This window comes from Mytilus californianus, unplaced genomic scaffold (assembly GCF_021869535.1).
Source record: "Mytilus californianus isolate M0D057914Y unplaced genomic scaffold, xbMytCali1.0.p SCAF_2, whole genome shotgun sequence".
Lineage (NCBI taxonomy): Eukaryota > Metazoa > Mollusca > Bivalvia > Mytilida > Mytilidae > Mytilus > Mytilus californianus.
The window spans coordinates 101,302,677-101,323,762 of record NW_026262668.1 but is presented as its reverse complement, the minus strand read 5'-3'; the positions used below and the strand labels follow the sequence as shown (position 1 = coordinate 101,323,762).

The 21,086-nt window shown below is 33.7% G+C and overlaps 1 protein-coding gene across 2 annotated transcripts in view; it reads left to right on the top strand.

The window, feature by feature from the left end:
• The window catches only part of LOC127730584 (ras-associated and pleckstrin homology domains-containing protein 1-like), a 99,338-nt gene that overhangs the window by 2,790 nt on the left and 75,462 nt on the right, over positions 1-21,086 (top strand). Inside the window, exon 2 of one of the 2 annotated variants that reach the window (XM_052239038.1) lies at positions 5,099-5,433. In XM_052239038.1, the coding sequence (XP_052094998.1) occupies positions 5,420-5,433 (14 nt within the window). In that variant the 5' untranslated portion in view covers positions 5,099-5,419. Of the gene's footprint in view, positions 1-5,040; positions 5,434-21,086 lie in introns of those variants that run through there. The other variant, XM_052239037.1, reaches the window with a different exon arrangement.

The window sequence follows — 21,086 nt, the reverse complement described above, 5'->3', positions numbered from 1 at the left end:
TTAATTTAGAAACAAAAGTACGTCAAATAGCTAAATTTATCACAGTACAAACATCAACGCTAAATACAAATGCCACAAGCTTTACAAACTCTAGAAGCGACGTTCCGCCGTCATATCCTAGTACTAATAATCCTTCAAGCACAGAAAATCAGCACAATACACATTTCCGTTCAGATTTTCGCTCATATTCCTCAATTGCTAGCGAGTACAATAAGCTCCCTAAACTAAATCTACCAACTTTCGATGGCGACATTCTACAATGGCAGTCCTTTTGGGACTCGTATGAAGCAGCCGTACATACAAACCCAACACTGAGTAACGTCCAGAGGTTCAATTACTTGAAGTCATTGTTACACGATGAAGCTTTCCAAACCGTAAATGGCTTTGCACTTACAAACTCAAATTACGAAAGTAGTTTCGTTGCTACAACAAAGGTATGGACAAGTCCACAAAATCACGCAAAAGTACATGAATGCATTACTTGAAATACCGTCACCCAAGAATACCCTACAGAGCTTACGTAACTATTACGACAAGATAGAAACATATGTACGTGGTTTAGAATCCCTTGGTCAGACAGAGGAAACCTATGTACATAAGACAACCCACTTAAAGTATTTGTATGGCTTGAAATTAGCCCATCCCGTCTCACATGACCCTATGTTTGAAGTTTCTCTATTGATTGGAGTAGATTATTACTGGTCGATTGTCGAGGATAGAATAGTGCGAGGAGCAGGACCTACTGCCGTCAAGTCGAAAATCGGATACCTTCTGTCCGGCCCAATCAATGGACTCCCTGCAACTCCAGATCACACACGTACGTCAATGATGAACATATTAGTAGGTCACAAAGTTGAAGAGCTTAACTTGGAGAAATTTTGGGAAGTTGAAGCTGCTGGTATAGAAAGTACTGACAACAAATCTGAAAACGGACATTTCCAAGATGTATATGAAGCAAATTGTATTAGTTACCATGGAAACAGATATGTTGCTAAGTTACCTTGGAAGGAGGAACACCCTATCTTACTAGACAACAGAAGTGTTGCACAACGGAGAACAAAAAATGTCATTAAGCGTCTTAGTCGTGAACCTACACTTTTACAGTACGGACAAATTATAAATGAACAAGAAAAACGTGGATTTATCGAGAGTTGATGAACGATCAACGAACACAAAGGTTCATTACATACCTCACCATCATGTACGTAAAGAGTCGTCAACCACGCCAATCAGAATTGTATTTGACTGCAGCTGCAAACCTACACCTGTTAGTCCGAGTTTAAATGATTGTTTGATGGATCTTTCGCCAAACTTGAATGACTTAACCGGAATTCTTCTCCGATTTAGAATGCACAAATACGCCGTGTCGACTGATATAGAAAAAGCCTTTCTTAATATTGGTCTTGATGAAGAGGATCGTGATGTTACCAGATTCTTTTGGCTTAGTAACCCGGATGACCCAAATAGTCAACTTACCACATACAGATTCAAGTCAGTATTATTTGGAGCAACTTGCTCACCGTTCATCCTAAATGCTGTTATACGTAAACATTTGACTGAAAATCCCACTGACTGGACAATACTGTTAAAGAAAGACTTATATGTTGACAATATTATTTCGAGCTTTAATCAACAAGGAGATTTGTTAGACTACTTTCATACATCACGTTCAGTATTTGAAAAAGCAGGTTTTAACTTACGCTCATGGGCTTCAAACTGCAAAGATCTACAAGACCGTGCTTCATCCGAAAATGTACTAGACGAAGACAAACTTGTCAAGATACTTGGCTTGCGATGGGACACAGAAAACGACACACTCACATTTGCACGCAGAGACCCACTTTCAGTAGATGATAGCATTACAACAAAACGCGATATACTCCGTCAGTCATCACAAGTGTACAATCCGCTCGGAATAATCAGTCCTATTACCGTTAGGAGTAAAATGTTGATGCAACATATATGGGAGTTGAAAGTAGATTGGGACGAACCGTTATCGTCAGACGTCGTTTTACAGTGGAGACAGATACAAAAAGACACGAATGATTGTACCAAACTTGAGATTTCCCGCTGTTACCTAGACAACACCTTAAACACGAATAACTTGCAGATCCACATTTTTACCGATGCAAGCTTAAAGGCCTACGGATCATGTGCGTATATTGTAGACGTAGATGGAAATCAAAGCAAGCTAGTGATGGCAAAGAACAAAGTTACACCAGTGAAGAAAATGACAATTCCGAAACTTGAATTAATGGCGTCTGTTATAGGAGCTAGACTGTTAAATCATCTTATGCAACATATCAATATTGAACAAGCGATACTTTGGACTGATAGTCAGATAGTACTGAACTGGCTAAAGACTGACAAACAACTACCAGCCTTTGTTAGAAATCGAGTCGCGGAAATCAAACAACTTACAAGGACGTTTAAATGGAGGTATTGCCCGTCAGACTCAAACCCGGCCGACTTATTATCTAGAGGGATATCAGCCGATAAATTTAAAAATAGTCAATTATGGATGCATGGTCCACAGTGGATTACTGACAAGTCTAAATGGCCGTCATGGATACCTAATGATCAACACCAAATTCTCTCCGTTTCCACAGACGACGTAGAAACGACGAAAAAGGACGAGGTTTGTATGATAGCCGATACAATAGGACTTCATCAAATTATCAACATTGATCAATTTTCTTCTTATCAGAAACTACTTCGTGTAAGTGCTTACGTATTAAGATTCATACAAAACTGCAGAAAAGACAAACATAGTGGAATGTTAACCGTATCGGATATTCAGAATATGTCTATAATGTTAATTCGAAATTCACAACATAGAAACTATGCCGAAATAATGAAGGACTTAAAGGAGAAACAAACGAAAAACAGCCTTGTTAAACAACTCAAACTGTATTTGGATCACGAAAATATAATACGCTGCGGTGGAGGGAGAATTAACAATGCAAATACACTAGAATCAGCTAAGTTTCCCGTTTTATTGCCATCTAAAGACAAGTTAACCGATCTCATCATAAAAGATGCGCATACAAGAAACTTCCATTATGGACTAGAAAGTACAGTTACAGTTTTGCGCCAGCACTACTGGATTCCAACGATCAGACGAAACGTAAAGTCACTTTTGCGTCGCTGTGTTACTTGTCGTAAAGTAACAGGAAGACCCTATCCAGTTCCGGACCCACCACCCCTACCAGCCGACAGACTTCGTGAAGACCATCCATTCACAGTTACAGGAGTGGATTTTGCAGGACCATTACACATAAGAACTAAAGAAGGACAAAACAAAAAGGTATACATATGTCTGTTTACTTGTGCTAGTACAAGAGCAGTTCATTTAGAAATTGTGCAGGATTTATCACAGAATGCTTTTATTTTAGCTTTTCGCCGTTTTACAAGTAGAAAGTCACTCCCAAAAGTGATGGTTTCAGACAACGCGTCTACGTATGTTGCGGGGGCAAAAGAAATTGAACATTTAACAAAGTCATCATATGTAACCGAGAAGCTTAATTCTTATGGAACAACTTGGCGATTTATCCCGAAAAGAGCTCCTTGGTTCGGCGGATGGTGGGAGAGATTGATAGGATTAACGAAAAATTGCATTAAAAAAGTTAGGACGAGCACTGGTGGACAATGAAACACTCAACCCGATAATTACTGAAGTAGAAAGTATACTTAATGACCGCCCACTTACATACGTTTCATCGGATCCAACGGACGACGAACCCCTTACTCCGTCACATTCATTATATGGAAGACGAATCAGGACGCTACCGTATAACGGACTTGAAGACTGTAGTTTACAACCAGGAACCAAAGACACTACGCATGAATCAGTAACTAGACAATGGAAGTTTCTATCATTGATTCTTAAAAACTTCATAAAAAGATGGAAACAGGAATACTTAACTTCGCTTAAGGAACATTACCGATACACTGGTCGAAACACACAGAACATTAATGTCGGAGATGTAGTTCAGATTCATGACGATGTATCAAGAGTAAATTGGACTTTGGCTGTAATTGACAAATTAATTTACGGCAAAGATGGACTTACACGATCAGCCATAATTCTAACAAAAAATGGTGTGACATCTAGACCAATCAGCAAACTTTATCCGTTAGAACTGAATTCTTTGGAAGTTGAAACTAGAGCAGCTCATTTTGAGGCAAAGAAGAAAATAAAAACATGGACTAACACGTGTTAAATGTAAATTGTGAAAAGTAAAAGTAAATGTGTGATTAACATATGGACATTTAAGTGAATAACCGTGGACTGTTAAATATTATTACATAGAGACTTTAAAGTTTTAATTTATTTTCTCAGAACTTTTATCATTTAATTTGTGATCACTTTTATTTATTGAAAAGTAATTCATTTGCGGCCCCCAGTATGTTGGAAGTAACGCATAAACGTAACGTTCTCGCTGCCGCTATTCATTGTAACGTCACCTAAGTGTGACGTATTGAGATCAGAGTTTGAATAGAGATCCATACAAGCTAGACGCCTTTGTTGTATTGTTAGCCTTATAGTTGCCCGATTTACCCACTAAACGATAATGGGGTTATATCCAGTAAAATCACTGGATGAATTTTTCATTTTAAACTTAAATAACTAAAAAAAAATAGTTTTCTGTAATGTTAACAGCTAGTGCTATCTTCTACTTTATTTGGTCTCAAGTGGAGAGTTGTATTTGCAGTCATGCCACATCTTATTATTATATATGCTCTTTTTAATGCTAAAATCATATTAAATTTAGCAGAAAAATTGGTACAGATCATATTTTATCTTAACAATGGAATCACACTTGTGTGAGCACATAGAAATTTTTAATTGATGCTTTTTAGAATTTGTACAAAGTTATGGATCTGAACACCTCCAGAGATTCTAACTGAATAAATATTTAACTTCTCCACACTTCTCCACTCCCTTTGTTATTCTGATGACTTTTTTTTATATTAGTTGAATCATTGAGCACTACTATAGTTTATTTAGATTTAACACTGTGAGTTTATTTAAATGCTGGTTTGGTTGTTGAATCAATTTTTGCTGGTTAAATGATTATAGATTTAACTATTGTAGGTATGGCACCTAATTTACTGCCTTTTCTAATCTGGACCAATAACAAGTAACAAAGTCGTTAATTACCTGTGCAGGTGAATCAAGGTAACATCGTTTTGATGATATCATTTCCTAGGATTATACTTTGTGTCATAAGAACAGATGTGACATTTCTTCGTTTATTTCACATTGTTGGCAGAATTCTTGTTTGATTAATGTATTATGGACTACAGTTTGGATTTTACCAAGTTATGTTACACCAGACATATTTGCTTCATTGGACAGTTTCTGCTGATGTAATTGGAAATAAATTTGCATATTTGTGATCAAAATTCTATAAGAATGCGAGAAGGAAGGTAGGTCAATATATTTTTATGTATATAATTATTGATGGCAAATATAGACTTTCAAATTTAAATGGGAAATACTGAAACTCAAATGTTTTTAAAAACTCTTACAGGAGTGGTGACTTCATAATGATGCTTCCTGTGTCATAAAGTTTCATTGAACTTTATTGGAAGTCACAATTGGAATTTCTTCTATAAACTGTTTTATTGGTATCTGCTTAATTTTGCAGAAATGCTACCTTGAATGAAATGCTTAGTTTCAACCTCTGTTTGCCAATTTGCAGGATTATCTTCTCCTGAAATAGGAAATGTGGGACTTATTCTCTTTTTGTTGGTATTTTATGCACCAATTTCTCCATTTGTCTGATATAATATTTGTCGCGTCTGGGAACGTCTAGCTTGGATGAAAGTCATGGAAGCGAAACATAGTGATCCTACATTCTTCCGTCCTCTGACTTGTCAACATTCAAGTTCAGTCTGTGGTTAAAGTTTAAGACATCAATTACTTTATCAAACATTCATAGAATTTTTGAAACTTGGACAGAAGCTTTTTTTCTGATCATAAGACAGTATTCATAGCAAAAGTTTGAAAAATAGTTATTTCATTTTTCCATATTTTACTGGTGAAGGACTTAGTTTTATTTTGCAGATGACATACAGATACTGTCTAAGGTTAAGGTTTTTCAGACACTAATATTTTTGTCAAACCTTCATGGAAAGATACTTATCACTGATACATGTACTTGAAATGGAGTGAGATTTGTGAACAATAGGGTTATTAGCATACAGTGACAGAAAGATCACCATTTCAAAAACAGTAATTCCATGCCTAATATTCTTCCAAGTGAGATAGAAGTATGTTTATCATAATAAACCTCTTTTTGGGAGATCAACTTTCCCTTTTATACCACTTAGCTGTTGCTTAGTAAAAATAACATGACATAGGGTATTATGGACTTGCTCACTTAGGTTACCCAGTGTTTTACCTAGATGCATTATGCATGGTGGTGCCCTATGCATTAAATTTAGACCCCCGTCCTTTAAAATTTGAAATGCCCTATTACTCCCTTCAAAATTCATGACCACCATCTTTTTCAGTCAATCCCCCATTCTTCAAACAATTTCTAGGGAAAACTGGTTTACTGTATGAGATTTGTTTTGGGCGTTTGTTAGAATTCTTTTAATTTTTTGGATAATGTTAGATTGTATTGAATTTACTTCTTTATGTTTTTGTTTTGGAGGAGATTACTGACCTAAGGAGCCTGTTGGAGATTTATCATACTTACAGCAATTCTTGTTTACAACAAAAAATTGTTCAAAACTATCATAGTCATAACCAGAGACACACACACATATATATGTAGTACTATATGGTATGTCTCTGTCATAACATTGTCAAAAATCAATTACACAAAGAATGTTAAAGGATTACAATATGCACTCTGTATATACTTGTTTTTTAAATAGTGTTTTGCTGCAGGTAATCTTATTGAACTAATATGTACAGATAACAGTGCCATTTAAAACTTGTAAAAATGAATGGGTGTCTCTACCCAGTTATAAACTGAATCATAACGTGTCTCTACCCAGTTATAAACTGAATCATAACGTGTCTCTACCCAGTTATAAACTGAATCATAACGTGTCTCTACCCAGTTATAAACTGAATCATAACATGGTTGATGAGTAGGAGAAAAAGAAATGATTTGACATGCCATATTCATTGTTGTTAAATGATAAAAAATAAATCTGTGTAGGACATTTTTTAAACAGTTTACATTCTTGTGGTTTTATCAGTCTAGAGATATGAATATGATACAGTTATTTCAATAATAGGACAGTGTAGTACATTGTAATCAATCATTCTAAAGGTTTACTCAACCTAAAATGAAAACTGAAAATGATACTTTGATTATTTAGCTGCTGTATCACTATCTTTAATACCATAAACCAAAAAAGTGAACATGTTTTGACCCTACTTTCTTAAAGTATCTTCTGTCTCTTTATTATACCCCTTGCAACCAAGTTTAGGAGGGTATAATGTTGTTGATCATTCATCTGTTAGTCCTTCTGTACATGTTCATCATCATGATCATCACTTTATTTTTTGCCTGCATCTTTTTCTATCAGATCCTTTTCAAATAGGCATGAAGGTTTTCACTCATCAAATCAGTATATTAGTGTGATAATCAGAATAACTTAAATGGGGACCATTTTTTATACTGCCGCAAAAATTTGTGCGGTCGTATATGGTATGACGTTGTTGTCGTCATTGTCCGAAGACATTTGGTTTCCAGACATAACTTGAGTATGATTATATGGATCTCTATGAAATTGAATCACAAGGTTCCATACAACAACAGGAAAGTTAAGATCGATTTTGGTGGATATTGTCCTAACTGTTTAGGAATTAGGGGCCAAAAACAAGCATTTTTCTTGTTTCAGGACTTGTGTATAAGTGTATGGATCTCTATGAAATTGTACCACAAGGTCCCATACTTCAAAAAGATTAAGGTTTGGATTGATTTTGGGGGTTATGGCCCAAACTGTTTAGGAATTAGGGGTCAAAAGGGGGCCAAAAACAATACTTTTTTAAAAAGTCTGGCGAATTAGAACATAAATATATTTAATAATAGTACGGAAGCACATGTATATGTTTTGGTAAAACACATGTGTTTGTTTACATCAACACATGTTTTTAGAATACCTGTAATGTTTACAATGTATTCCATTGGATGAAATTCGTCGCATTGTGAATTTAAAACAGGTATTCTATGTATCGTATGATTTTGGCTCGTGTTTCTCGTGCTTGCTGTTTGATATAAATTAAATGTAATTTATAATGTTATTATTCGAAGTTCTGCCTTATGCTGAGTAGCATACGCCGTACTACTGCCTTGCCTGTATTAAGCCCCACACTTTTTTAACAAAATAATACTTTGTGTAAATTGATTATTTTTTGACCAATTTCAATGGGATTTAATTCAGAGTCTAGAATTCTTGGGGTTCTTTGATATGCTGAATCTAACTGTGTATTTTGATTTTTAATTTTGGGCCCCATTATCAAATTGGTCTACACTGAGTTCCAAAGGGTCCTAAATTAAAATTTGTTTGATTTCATCAAAAATTGAATTCTTGGGGTTCTTTGATATGATAAATCTAACCATATATTTCGATTTTGGATATTGGACTATAATAGGTTAAGGTCCAATTTCAAATGTTTAAGTTCTTAGACCACAGTCATTCTATATCAGAAACCTATGCGGTTTCAAATATTTAATCACAATCCAATTCAGAGCTGTATCAAGCTTGAATGTTGTGTTCATACTTGCCCCATCTGTTCAAGGTTCAGGGTTTGACCTCTGCCGTCGTATCAAGCTACAGAGCATTTTATTTTTGGTGACTTGTTAAAATGTCTTATATCAATTCATGTTGCCAGAATATTTCATTCATTTTATGCATGTATTATAATCTCAAAACTTGTACCAAGATTTAGGGGATGGGCCAAGGGGCATGCCCCCCCCCTTCCCCTTTATGGAGCTTCATACATGATGAATGCATAGATTTTTTACAAGTATCACTCCAAACCTTGGTTTGCAAGGCCCTCTCTCCCTCTTGGGTCCTGGATCCACACCTGCATGTTTCACTCATCAAATCATTGATAAATTCAGTTATGGTATTAGAAAAAATCTGAAATTAGGGAGCATTTTGTGAACTTGTAAAGATATCTCTTGATATTTTTTGTGGCCTCGGTAACTCTTTTATTTTTTATCAGATCCTTTTGATATATCTATGAAGGTTTTAAAACATGGGATAAGTTTGATAATCAGAAAAATTTGAAATGGAGAGCCATTTGTTTCTGAGGTGAAAATGTGAAAAAATCCCATATTTATACAAAACAGCTATGTCAGCAGATCAAAATAAGCTCTTCCGCTCTATGTTGGGGCATGGGGTATTTTAGCTTGCTCACTAAAGGTTCTTTCATTTCTTTATTATATTCCAAAAACAATTATACTGCAGCAAACAAAGATTCGGGGGTATATAGGAATCGCCTTGTCTGTCTGTCTGTCTGTGCATCCTTCTGTCTGTCCGTTTGTCCAGCTTTGTGTCCAGCGCGTAACTTTTTTGGTTTGCAGATATGTCATGGGCTGGGGTGTCTCGTATACCAATGTGCAGAGAATAGTTGTAATTAGTGATAGCAAACCCAGATAGTGTTGTCTGCTGGAAGTTTTTGCCTCCATCCAACATACCCTCATTTTCAGGTGGCAGTTGAAATTTCCATCCTTAATCCTGATTTACCACACTCTGCCTTTACCTTTTGTATTTATTGTTAGTCGTTCTCTTTCTGAATTTCCATGAAATTATTTTACACTGGACTTAAGCAAATAACAATCAATCACAATGACCAATGTATTTCTAAATAGTTTTCCTATTTCATTGTTATAATAACAGCAAGCCCAATTTGTTGCATCTATTTATAGCAAATTTGTGAAAAAATAATTTCAATATACATGTAAAGAGAAGTTAATTATGCTGTAAGTGTTTAGGTATTTGTAATATATTTGAGATTATAGTAAAATGAAAAGATATAAAAGTTATGCAATAAACTTTTGACCAAATTATGTTCAAAATAAGCTGTTTCTGAAACTTTTTGAGGAAGTGTGAAGTCGACGTCATGTCATGAATTTTGCTTTTAATCTGTTTTTTTGGTCAATTGTTGTATTGACACCTTAATCAACAAATTAATATCAATGATATCAAGACAAACCAAATTAATATCAATGATATCAAGACAAACCAAATTAATATCAATGATATCAAGACAAAGGACAGATAAATAGGAGTTTCATATCCCATCATACTTGGACTATACCAATGTATAGTAATAATAATATCCCAACAAGAATTTAGACATGCTAAGTGAATTACATTGTGTTTAAGCTGGTCTGGATTATGTACATCTTTTTGTCGAGCCTGCGACTTTTGTCGCAGAAAGCTCGATATAGGGATAGCGATCCGGCGGCGGCGGCGGCGGCGGCTACGGCGGCGGCGGCGGCGGCGTTAGCTAACTTCTTAAAAGCTTTATATTTTAGAAGGTGGAAGGTCTGGATGCTTCATACTTTGTATATGGATGCCTCATGTTACGAAGTTTCCGTCAGTCACATGTCCAATGTCCTTTTTTTCATTTTCATGGTTCAGTGACTACTTGAAAAAAAAGTTAAGATTTTTTGTAATGTTAGATTCTCTCTTATTATAAGTAATAAGATAACTATATTTGGTATGTGCGTACCTTGCAAGGTCCTCATGCCCGTCAGACAGTTTTCACTTGACCTCGACCTCATTTCATGGATCAGTGAACAAGGTTAAGTTTTGGTGGTCAAGTCCATATCTCAGATACTATAAGCAATAGGTCTAGTATATTCGGTGTATGGAAGGACTGTAAGGTGTACATGTCCAACTGGCAGGTGTCATCTGACCTTGACCTCATTTTCATGGTTCAGTGGTTATAGTTAAGTTTTTGTGTTTTGGTCTGTTTTTCTTATACTGTATGCCATAGGTCTACTATATTTGGTGTATGGAATGATTGTAAGGTGTACATGTCTAGCGGGCAGGTGTCATTTGACCATGACCTCATTTTCATGGTTCAGTGGTCAAAGTTAAGTTTTTGAGTTTTGGTCTTTTTTTCTAATACTATGTGCAATAGTTCAACTATATTTGGTATGTGCGTACCTTGCAAGGTCCTCATGCCCGTCAGACAGTTTTCACTTGACCTCGACCTCATTTCATGGATCAGTGAACAAGGTTAAGTTTTGGTGGTCAAGTCCATATCTCAGATACTATAAGCAATAGGTCTAGTATATTCGGTGTATGGAAGGACTGTAAGGTGTACATGTCCAACTGGCAGGTGTCATCTGACCTTGACCTCATTTTCATGGTTCAGTGGTTATAGTTAAGTTTTTGTGTTTTAGTCTGTTTTTCTTATACTGTATGCCATAGGTCTACTATATTTGGTGTATGGAATGATTGTAAGGTGTACATGTCTAGCGACAGGTGTCATCTGACCTTGACCTTATTTTCATGGTTCAGTGGTCAAAGTTAAGATTTTGAGTTTTGGTCTTTTTTTCTAATACTATGTGCAATAGTTCAACTATATTTGGAATGTGCGTACCTTGCAAGGTCCTCATGCCCGTCAGACAGTTTTCACTTGACCTCGACCTCATTTCATGGATCAATGAACAAGGTTAAGTTTTGGTGGTCAAGTCCATATCTCAGATACTATAAGCAATAGGTCTAGTATATTTGGTGTATGGAAGGACTGTAAGGTGTACATGTCCAACTGGCAGGTGTCATCTGACCTTGACCTCATTTTCATGGTTCAGTGGTTATAGTTAAGTTTTTGTGTTTTGGTCTGTTTTTCTTATACTGTATGCAATAGTTCAACTATATTTGGTGTATGGAAATATTTTATGATCTATATGTCAGTCGCCCAGGTTTTATATGACCTTGACCTCATTTTCACAGTTCATTGCTCAGTGTTAAGTTTTTGTGTTTTGGTCTGTTTTTCTTAAACTGTAAGCAATAGGTCAACTATATTTGTTATATGGAAGAATTGTTAACTGTACATGTCTGCCTGGCATGGTTCATCTGACCTTGACCTCATTTTCATGGTTCATTGGTCAATGTTTAGTTTTCTTGGTTAATGTTAAATTTATGTGACAGTTGTAATAAAGCTTTATATTTAAGACTATCAACATAATATCAATGATTAGTAAAGAAGGCGAGACATTTCAGCGTGTGCACTCTTGTTTGTTGATGCTATTATAAAATCAAGCTGGTGTCTAATTCAAATAGATTGTGAACTTAGCATAAGTTTTAAAGTCTAGATTTTAATTGATACTTTGATTTCATACCATATGAGATATACAAATAAAGTATTGTATTGATTCAGTATAAATTAAATTTACTTAAAATGATGTCATGCTAGGACAACAGATATAGGTAAGGAATAGATCAAATATGTTTTTATTCATCTATATAACAGTCTACAAAAGACATGCACGATTATGTTTGAGAACTTATACAGGTTAAAATGTCATGAGAATAGATATCTGAGTTAGACTAACGTATAATGGCCAGAAGGAAACTTACATACTTAAAGTACATATATTGTCATGAAACTTTATCAAAGGTGTTCCCTGTAGATATTTTTTACTAGTAGTTTCCCAGTTTTTATGTAGTAAATTGATTACCGTTGTTTTCGATTGCTATTATTATAATGTTCTACCATAGCACACCAGTAAACATGATTGGTTACCTTTGTTTCAACTCTATGTGGCTATGATTGGTAATCATTGTTTCAACTCTATGTGGCTATGATTGATTACCATTGTTTCAACTCTATGGGACTATGATTGGTTACCACTGTTTCAACTCTATGTGGCTATGATTGCTTAGATTTATTTTAACTCTATGTGGCTATGATGGGCTACCATTGTTTTAACTCTAAGCGGCTATGATTGGTTACCATTGCTTAGATAGCTATCCTAGTCTTATAACATAACACTCCATGGGGCTATGTTGTAGGTCTTATAATCATATGGTTGCTTAAATCCATTTCATTTGGACTCTGTTAGGTAGTCGTCTCATTGGCAATCATACCACATCACCTTATTGTATATAGAATTGAATTGATTGGGACCTATAAAGGCTTATGTTGTAAGTCTTATAATCATCAATGCTGATTCATTTGAAATAAAAACCAGGGTCCATCAGAAGGATTGATATGGATAAAAAGTTGCAATGATTCACGAAGGGGTACATTTATTTTATCTTTCTATATTACAATCTGTAAGCCACACTATTGTCAGCCAGTCGCATGTAAATGAAAATACCATTTTTATGAGAAAAAAACACTTTTGCTGAATAATTTGTGCAATGCTGGAGTTATTCTGAACACAGTATATCTGTTGTCATGTTTACACCAGTTCACATTACAGACTAGAATTGAACTCCATCAAGAAATTTTTTTTTTTTATTAAGTTCATATGCTTATAAATACATAAAATCATTTTGACAGCTCTTGTTGAAATAGAAAAGTCAAGGGGAAAATTACATTTATTTTAGAACACTACTTTGAACATACTGCCTGTTTAATGGTTGTATGTTAACTAAGATGTAATTTACATCTGTACCAACTTAAGAAATAATTCTATAAAATAAGAAGCTTTTGATTGGTACAGGGTAACACATTGTGCTACAACAGATCAAAATTGATTACAATTCTGCACCAGATGGTGGTACTACAGTTCTAATATTCCAACACAAAAGTTTTGCAGGTTGTTATATGCACATAAAAAAGGATAACATTGTAGTAGAACTTTATAATTGGAATATATGTCATGGTAGCATTTTCTTACAAGGATGAAATACATTTCAGTTTAACAGTCATTTTTCTATTGTTAACAAAATGTAATAAAGAAAATTCAATTGAGGAATACCCGGTACATCCATAAAAGGGTTTGATTATCTTGATGTCATAATATCGTGCTGTTTTCCTCCAACTCTTATCCACATGAAAATTAGAGTTGGTTTCTGTTAATATGTTAAGCTTCCTTTAAAGTATAGTGAGAGTAAGTTTGATAGATTGTTGAACTGGCTTATAAATGGCAAGGTGGAATGTGGGTTTAAAATAATATAGAATGCCAAGCTCATGTCTTTTGAAAATTGTTTTTTAAGGAAAGCAGTGCATATAGACAATTCTTATTTATAGATTTGGTTGGTTTAATTTTCAGGGATTTTCATAATACCATTAAGGTAGATCAGATGTCTTCTGTCATCTTTGATTGTACTAGCAATTGGTCTAGATCTTTAATAAAATATGCATATTTTGAGCATGTTGAGAGAGGAATGCAACCTCTTAATATATTATACCCCCGCTTTGAAAAAGTGGGGGTATACTGATTTACCTCTGTCTTTATACCCTCGCTTTAAAAAAGTGGGGGTATGCTGTTTTACCTCTGTCTGTCCGTCCATCTGTCAGTCCATCCGTCCATCCATCCGTCAGTCCTTCCATCCGTCAGTCCATCCTTCCGTCCCATGAATATTTTTCATCGCATCTTTCTCAGGAATTACATTACAAAGATTTCTGAAAAAATGGTTTCAGGGTTTATATAAGTCAGCTATACTGTGTGATGCGTTTTCAGATTCATCACTCAACAACTTCCTGTTTACCGAACACTTGTATCATTTTACACATGATAGCCATTAAGTTGAAAACTTTCGTCACATTTTTCTCAGGAACTACAATACAAGGATTTCTGAAATTTGGTTTTAGGGTTTATATATAAGTCATCTATACCATATGTGATGTATTTTCAGATTCATCACTCAACAACTTCCTGTTTACCGAAATATTTGGGCGGGGGTATCATCAGTGAGCAGTAGCTTGCAGTTTCACTTGTGTTGTTTTAGCTTTTTATTTTCTGAAAGCGCATTATAAGAGATTATTCTCTTTTATTTTAATTTCAGCCCCAAACATCATCCTGGCAATAGATGGACATTTTGTATGACCTCATATTTTTGCAGTCTAACTTTTGTGGTATGATTATTAAGGTGTATGTAAGAGTAGATTCTTATAGCTCTCCTACAAAAGAAGGGGCCTATTGGCTTTCCTCTGTCTTTCTTTGTATATTTGTGCAGGTCTGTCTATCCATAACATTTTTCTGTCACATTTTTTTACTGCAAGTCTTGCTTCTTGATATATAGTAACAAGCTTCATCTCTTTAGGCCATACAGTGTTTTCAGTTTCCACTTGATGTTTCACTTCTCATACTAATATTGAAATTTTTTTATGCATCTTATAATTCCAATTTTCCATACCTTTAGTGGACAACTTTGATCTGGATATAATAAGTTAGCTACGGTACATCTTGTTATATTTATTATTATTTTGATGCGTTACTTATATTCAAATCCCATTCTGCATTTCAAATTATATTAGGATTCAATTGGTTTGAAAAATCAAACATCATGTCTAAAATAGAGGTATGTTTTTCCTCATGATGTGATACAATTATTTTTTGTTGACATGTTCTTGACAGCTTTCAGAGGTATGGTAATTACAGATGATGAGAGCTTTCAGAAAAATGGGGACATGTTTCACATTAATCTTAGAGTTTTCAATATAATAGTTGTTAAAAGAGTTGTAGAATCACAGATTACTGTGTTGGGAAAATACATGTTTTTAACCTTCCTATGTTGAGATCATGTGGTCATCTAAGCCCTTTATTATAAATAATGTCAATATATTTTTGCATATATAAAATCTGATTTCTTTCTTAATTTGAATGGTTCTGATGAAAATTTCATTGTGACAGACATATTTTATTCAACTTTCAATAAGATTCATTTTTACAAAATAAAAAACATATTCCCCCTTAAAGTTTAATGGATAGTCCCATTGAACTGGTTATAAGGACACAACTTATCCAGCAGATATTTAATACTGAAATTTACCATAAGCAGAAACAGTTGCCATTACTAATATCTAAATCTGTTACACAAGTTTAGTCCTGCTAAGGTGACTAAAACACAAAGATGATATCAGTAACTGAAAGCAGTTCTGTGACTAATACAGATATATGGACAATCCTCCATCAATTCTAATTAAAAATTCTAATGCAAATAGGGTTATGAAAGGGTAGAAAACTTTATGTTTAGAAGTGGTGTAAGGAAGTGGTGATACAAAAATGACAAAAAAATGATCCGAGTACCTTTGATGTGGTTAGTAATAGAAGAACTTATTTTATATCTGATCAGTCTCACATTCTAATGGTTAAACAGCTTTTTTAAAATGGGAAAGATACTAAATGTTAGTTTAACAATATGAGGGGTGACTTGATTACACCAGAGGGGTGAGATTATTTTTAATTTTAGGCCATGGCACGGTTGAGGATATTTGTGTATTATGCTATAGTAGAGGTTACATCAGAGGGGTGAGGTTAAGGTTGTTATATTACACTATGACATGGATAGACTGGCAGTAATATATATATAATACTGGTAGCTATATAGATTTAATTACTTGAAAGTCTTGAATGTGTTGAAAGTGAGAAGCATTAGATCACCTTCTTAAAAGTAATTGCATCATAAAATATTGATGATAAAAGAAAAATTGATCATTAATATCACTAGAAAAAAAATCAATTTATCTTGTATCAATATATGTTAATAATCCAAACAAAGAGCTGTAAGATGATGATTAGAGACTTATTATTTCTTTATGTTATACTTCTGTAATCCTCTAAGGATGTCTATGATAGATTGTTATGTTACCATCATAAACTTCTGAGTATATCATGAATTTTCTGATATATAAATTATGGATTTTCAATAATACAGGAGATTAACCAGAGGTAGTTTTTACAGGTTGTGTGTATGTGTGTATGTCTTTGGTTTAGTGATTTTGAAGTAACAAAGGCCAGGGGTTCATATTTGCTTTAAAGAAAGAAATGTGCCCAGAACTTTGAATTTTCAAGTGAAAGGCCCTCCTGAAGAAATAGTTCCCTTCAATGTCCGACCTCTGACCCACAATAATATAAACCCCCTAATAGCAACAAGAAAGGCACATTAACAGCAGATCCCCAATGTGTAGTTTTTACTGATAGGTCAAATATTTTTAATTAGCATAGCATTTTGTTCTCAGCATGTGTGTTTTGCAAACTAATGATATCGGATGTCACAAAATAAGTGCAAGCTCTTGCTTGAAAACTTTAAAGTTTTGTACACTTTTAAGATAGATATGGAATTTCAAGAAATAGGTGAGATCTAAATAAAACTAGAGTACATGTTCCAAGTCAGGAATCTTGTCAGTCACGGGTGTCATTGTATTTTAATGATTGTTTTGCCTTTAAGATAATATGATGTTGATGCAGCAGATCTTTATTGTTTTATAGTCTTTTTGATGCCCCCACCACAGCAGAGGGGGTATTAAGTGTTACCCTTGACCGTCTGTCCTTCCCTGACATTTTTTTATATATGGGAAATTTACCGCTTGATGTATTGCACATTCATTTGTCCTTTTTTGGCAAAGTGTATGTTTTTTTTTTAAGAATTAGATGATGTTGGTTTTTTGGTCTATTCAAATTGCACAGTTGAGTGTCAAATCTAGCAATAAAATTCAACTAGAAAATTTTGTGGAAAAATTAATGTTTAATATGTGTGGAAACAAAATTGGACTGGCAAACAGTAGGCATAGACAGTAGTTTTGTTAGCAGAAAAAAGAAGGACAAAAACTTTGATATTTAATATGACTGAAGAATTGTACAATTTACAAAGCTAATGTATATATATCTTACACAAGAAAAAAATAAACAACTGTTAATAAATATAAACATTAAATATATTTGAGGTTTATGTAAGTAGAGATTCTAGAATGTTCAATTTGATTTGGACTTTGTTCTTTTTTAGGGGAGGGGGAAATAATTTGAAAAAAATAAAAACTTTTGTTCTTGTTGGTAAATTGCCTATTAAATTGACCTTTTGGAAATTTTAATGTTTTATGTATTATGACAGGTCTGATATATATTTTAGGAAATTGATTTAGACACAACATGTCTGTTTTGATAATTAAGTAAATAGCAGTAGAATATAAAGAGTTTGAAAACTTGTAGACAAAAAAGAAGGAGTGCATCTTTTTTGATAAACAACTTTATTCTTCTTTGTTCAATTTAATGTATAATCGAAGTACTGAAGTACTGAACATCGGATGACCGCAGGTTCTTGTGGATGGTCAAAAGCACATGTCACAGAAACAGATCACATCTCTATACCTGAAACTGAGGTTAATTTACAGAGATTTTTTTTTCTTATACAAGTTCGTGCTTGGATGGTGAATAAATGACAGGAAATTCAACCTCACCGTAATAACTATTATATTGTAGTGATATAAATCAGTATACCTTAGACTATTATACTAATATAATAATAGTTCCAGAGAATACACTGGTTTGTTGTTATATATTATATTAATATTACGGTTGCATGTATATATAATTTTCATCTATATGTATATCATACTATTCTACTATTATTATAGTGTAATGCAAGTGCATGGTGGACACTCTTCTGTAAAAAAAAATCAAAGTCTTAAAGGCTGTAAAAGCAATTGCTGCCATGTTAATGTTTTGTGGACTTTTATTTTTCATCCATATATATAAGAATTAAACCTGACAGGACAGGAGTGTTGACTAGTGAGAAGCAAGACGGTTTTAACTTTATATCAATATAAGACTTTAGCAGGAAATCATTTTAAATATGTTTTATATTTTACAAGGAGACAACAAGTTTACCAGGCTAAAGTTGGGGTTAATTATACATGTGCTGAAACATATAACTGAAAAAAAATCATTATGGATTATCCCCTGGTAGTGTTTGTAACTGGGCAATAATTTCCTTTATTGATTTAATTTTAACCATTTTCATAATTAATTTAAATTAACCATTCAGTTAAAACATTTCAACTTTCCAGACGCAAATGTTGAAAAACGGGACAGAAATAAAATATCTTACAAGACATAAACATGTAAAAAATAAATATATATTTCAGCTTACTAAAAATATTTTCATAATGTTACTTTGACATCATTCCTTAAAACTAAGTCCCAAACATAATTGCTCAGTTGACATGTGTCATCCTCATGCGATACGAGATAACTATAATTCTCATGCAATCCCGAAAAGGGGGGTCATCACAAACAAACATGACATTAAATTGTCATTATACGAACTAGAACAAACAGCTCTATGTTGCTTTGATATTTATCAATTTTCAGGAAACATGTGAAATAAATTTCAGGTCCATTTCATTATAGTGCCTAACAAGATTGCGTGAGGTAGACGAAATTGACCTTAAAACGATCGTATTGTCTTTTGATGTCCAAAAATAGGCAGATCGGACATATAAGGACTTTATCTAATGACTACATAAATTTGGGATTTATTATTATTATAATATTCTAATGAAACTGAAAATTGTAATTTTTTTTAGGATATACAACAATTTTACCTGGCGTAGCCGTTCATAAATGTTTTTCTGCATTTATCTTCGAAAAATGGCGTATTTAATGAGATAGAACGTTAATACAGTAAACTTTCTCTTTTTTCTCCGCAATAGGCTATCAAAAATAATTTATCTAATGTGTATGTGGAAAATTATGTGAAAAGATAAAAAGTGGCAATTGTTACCTTTCATACCTTAAGTTTCGTTCATCTGATTCTGACCAATGCTTATATACTAAATATCTATTTATATGCCGCTATTATTGTTGTTGTTACCAAGTATGTAAATCAATTGTATCTGATTTTATGCCCTTTATGGGCCCTGTAATTTGGGAAATAAAAAAAAAATCTATTCATTTATAAAACGTAATATGGACTGGTCCAGTGTCCAGTTTGCAGGTCATTTAATTTTCTGTACACATTCATGCACGCTCTGATTTAATCAATATACTCGTACGAAAAAGCATGAACAGTTTGAAGGTATTCTAATAATAACTTAATCCAATCAAATTGCATAAGATTCAATAACAATGTCAAGTCCACATCATAATGAGTAATAGAGGTAAACTGGGTAGGGAGAAAATGACAGATATTTCAAGTTAATATTTATGCAATAACGAATTAAAATTTGTCACCAAAAGTTTTGCTACAATTTCAAAAACATGTCGTTCTGTATGGGTATAGTTTTCGGATCTTTCATTAGCGTATTTAAGGCTATAAAAAGTTTGGGCTTCAAAAGTTCACACAATTATTGACTTTATACAGAAAATTCGTCCTTGTAAAACATTTAATAGTTCACAAATGATACGCGATTTTAAAGTAAAATTATTTCTTAAAACACTGCAAAAAATTTCATTCATATTGATAAAGTGGTATCGTCATAAAGTGCGTTGAAATGAACAGTGGTATAGCAAACATCGAATTCCCTCACAAAATGTTATCACACACTACAGTAAGGGGAGTCAGTTAAGTTTGTCTATTTTTAGATACTATACAGGTAATCTTTTGACACTACGTATACAACCTGTGTGACCTGTGTAGTGATTTTGATTTTACGATAAATTCATGAATGAACGATAATTTTATGAATAAACATGAGCACCTGACCTCTTTCTTAAACACCTATTAAACATATAAAACCGTATTTAATAAGGAGATAATTCAGTCAAATTTTCAGTACTAAATCAACAACTGAAATGATTCCATTTTTTGATGAAACATCGTACGAACGGAGAATGGAATCGCAGGTATAAAAATGCACTTTTTTCCCTTGTAATGACCGCGGATCTATAATTTTTATAGATCGGTTGAAATCCCAAAACTAATTTGCATAATGGAAATTTAGGCGATAGCAATACATCGGAGTGACCTCAAGGTCATCCTCTGTAAAAACCTAGGTCTATTAGTGATATAATGTAATTATGTAGAATCTTATTTCAATTTTATATGTTTGAATATATGAATGAGCCCCAACCCTAGGCGAATACTTCAGAACCTAATGAGATTCCCTTTTTAGCTCACCTGGCTAAAGTAAATGTGAGATATTACCTTCTGTCTTCCATTATCATCAGTCTGTTAACATTTCACATTTTATCTTTTTGAGA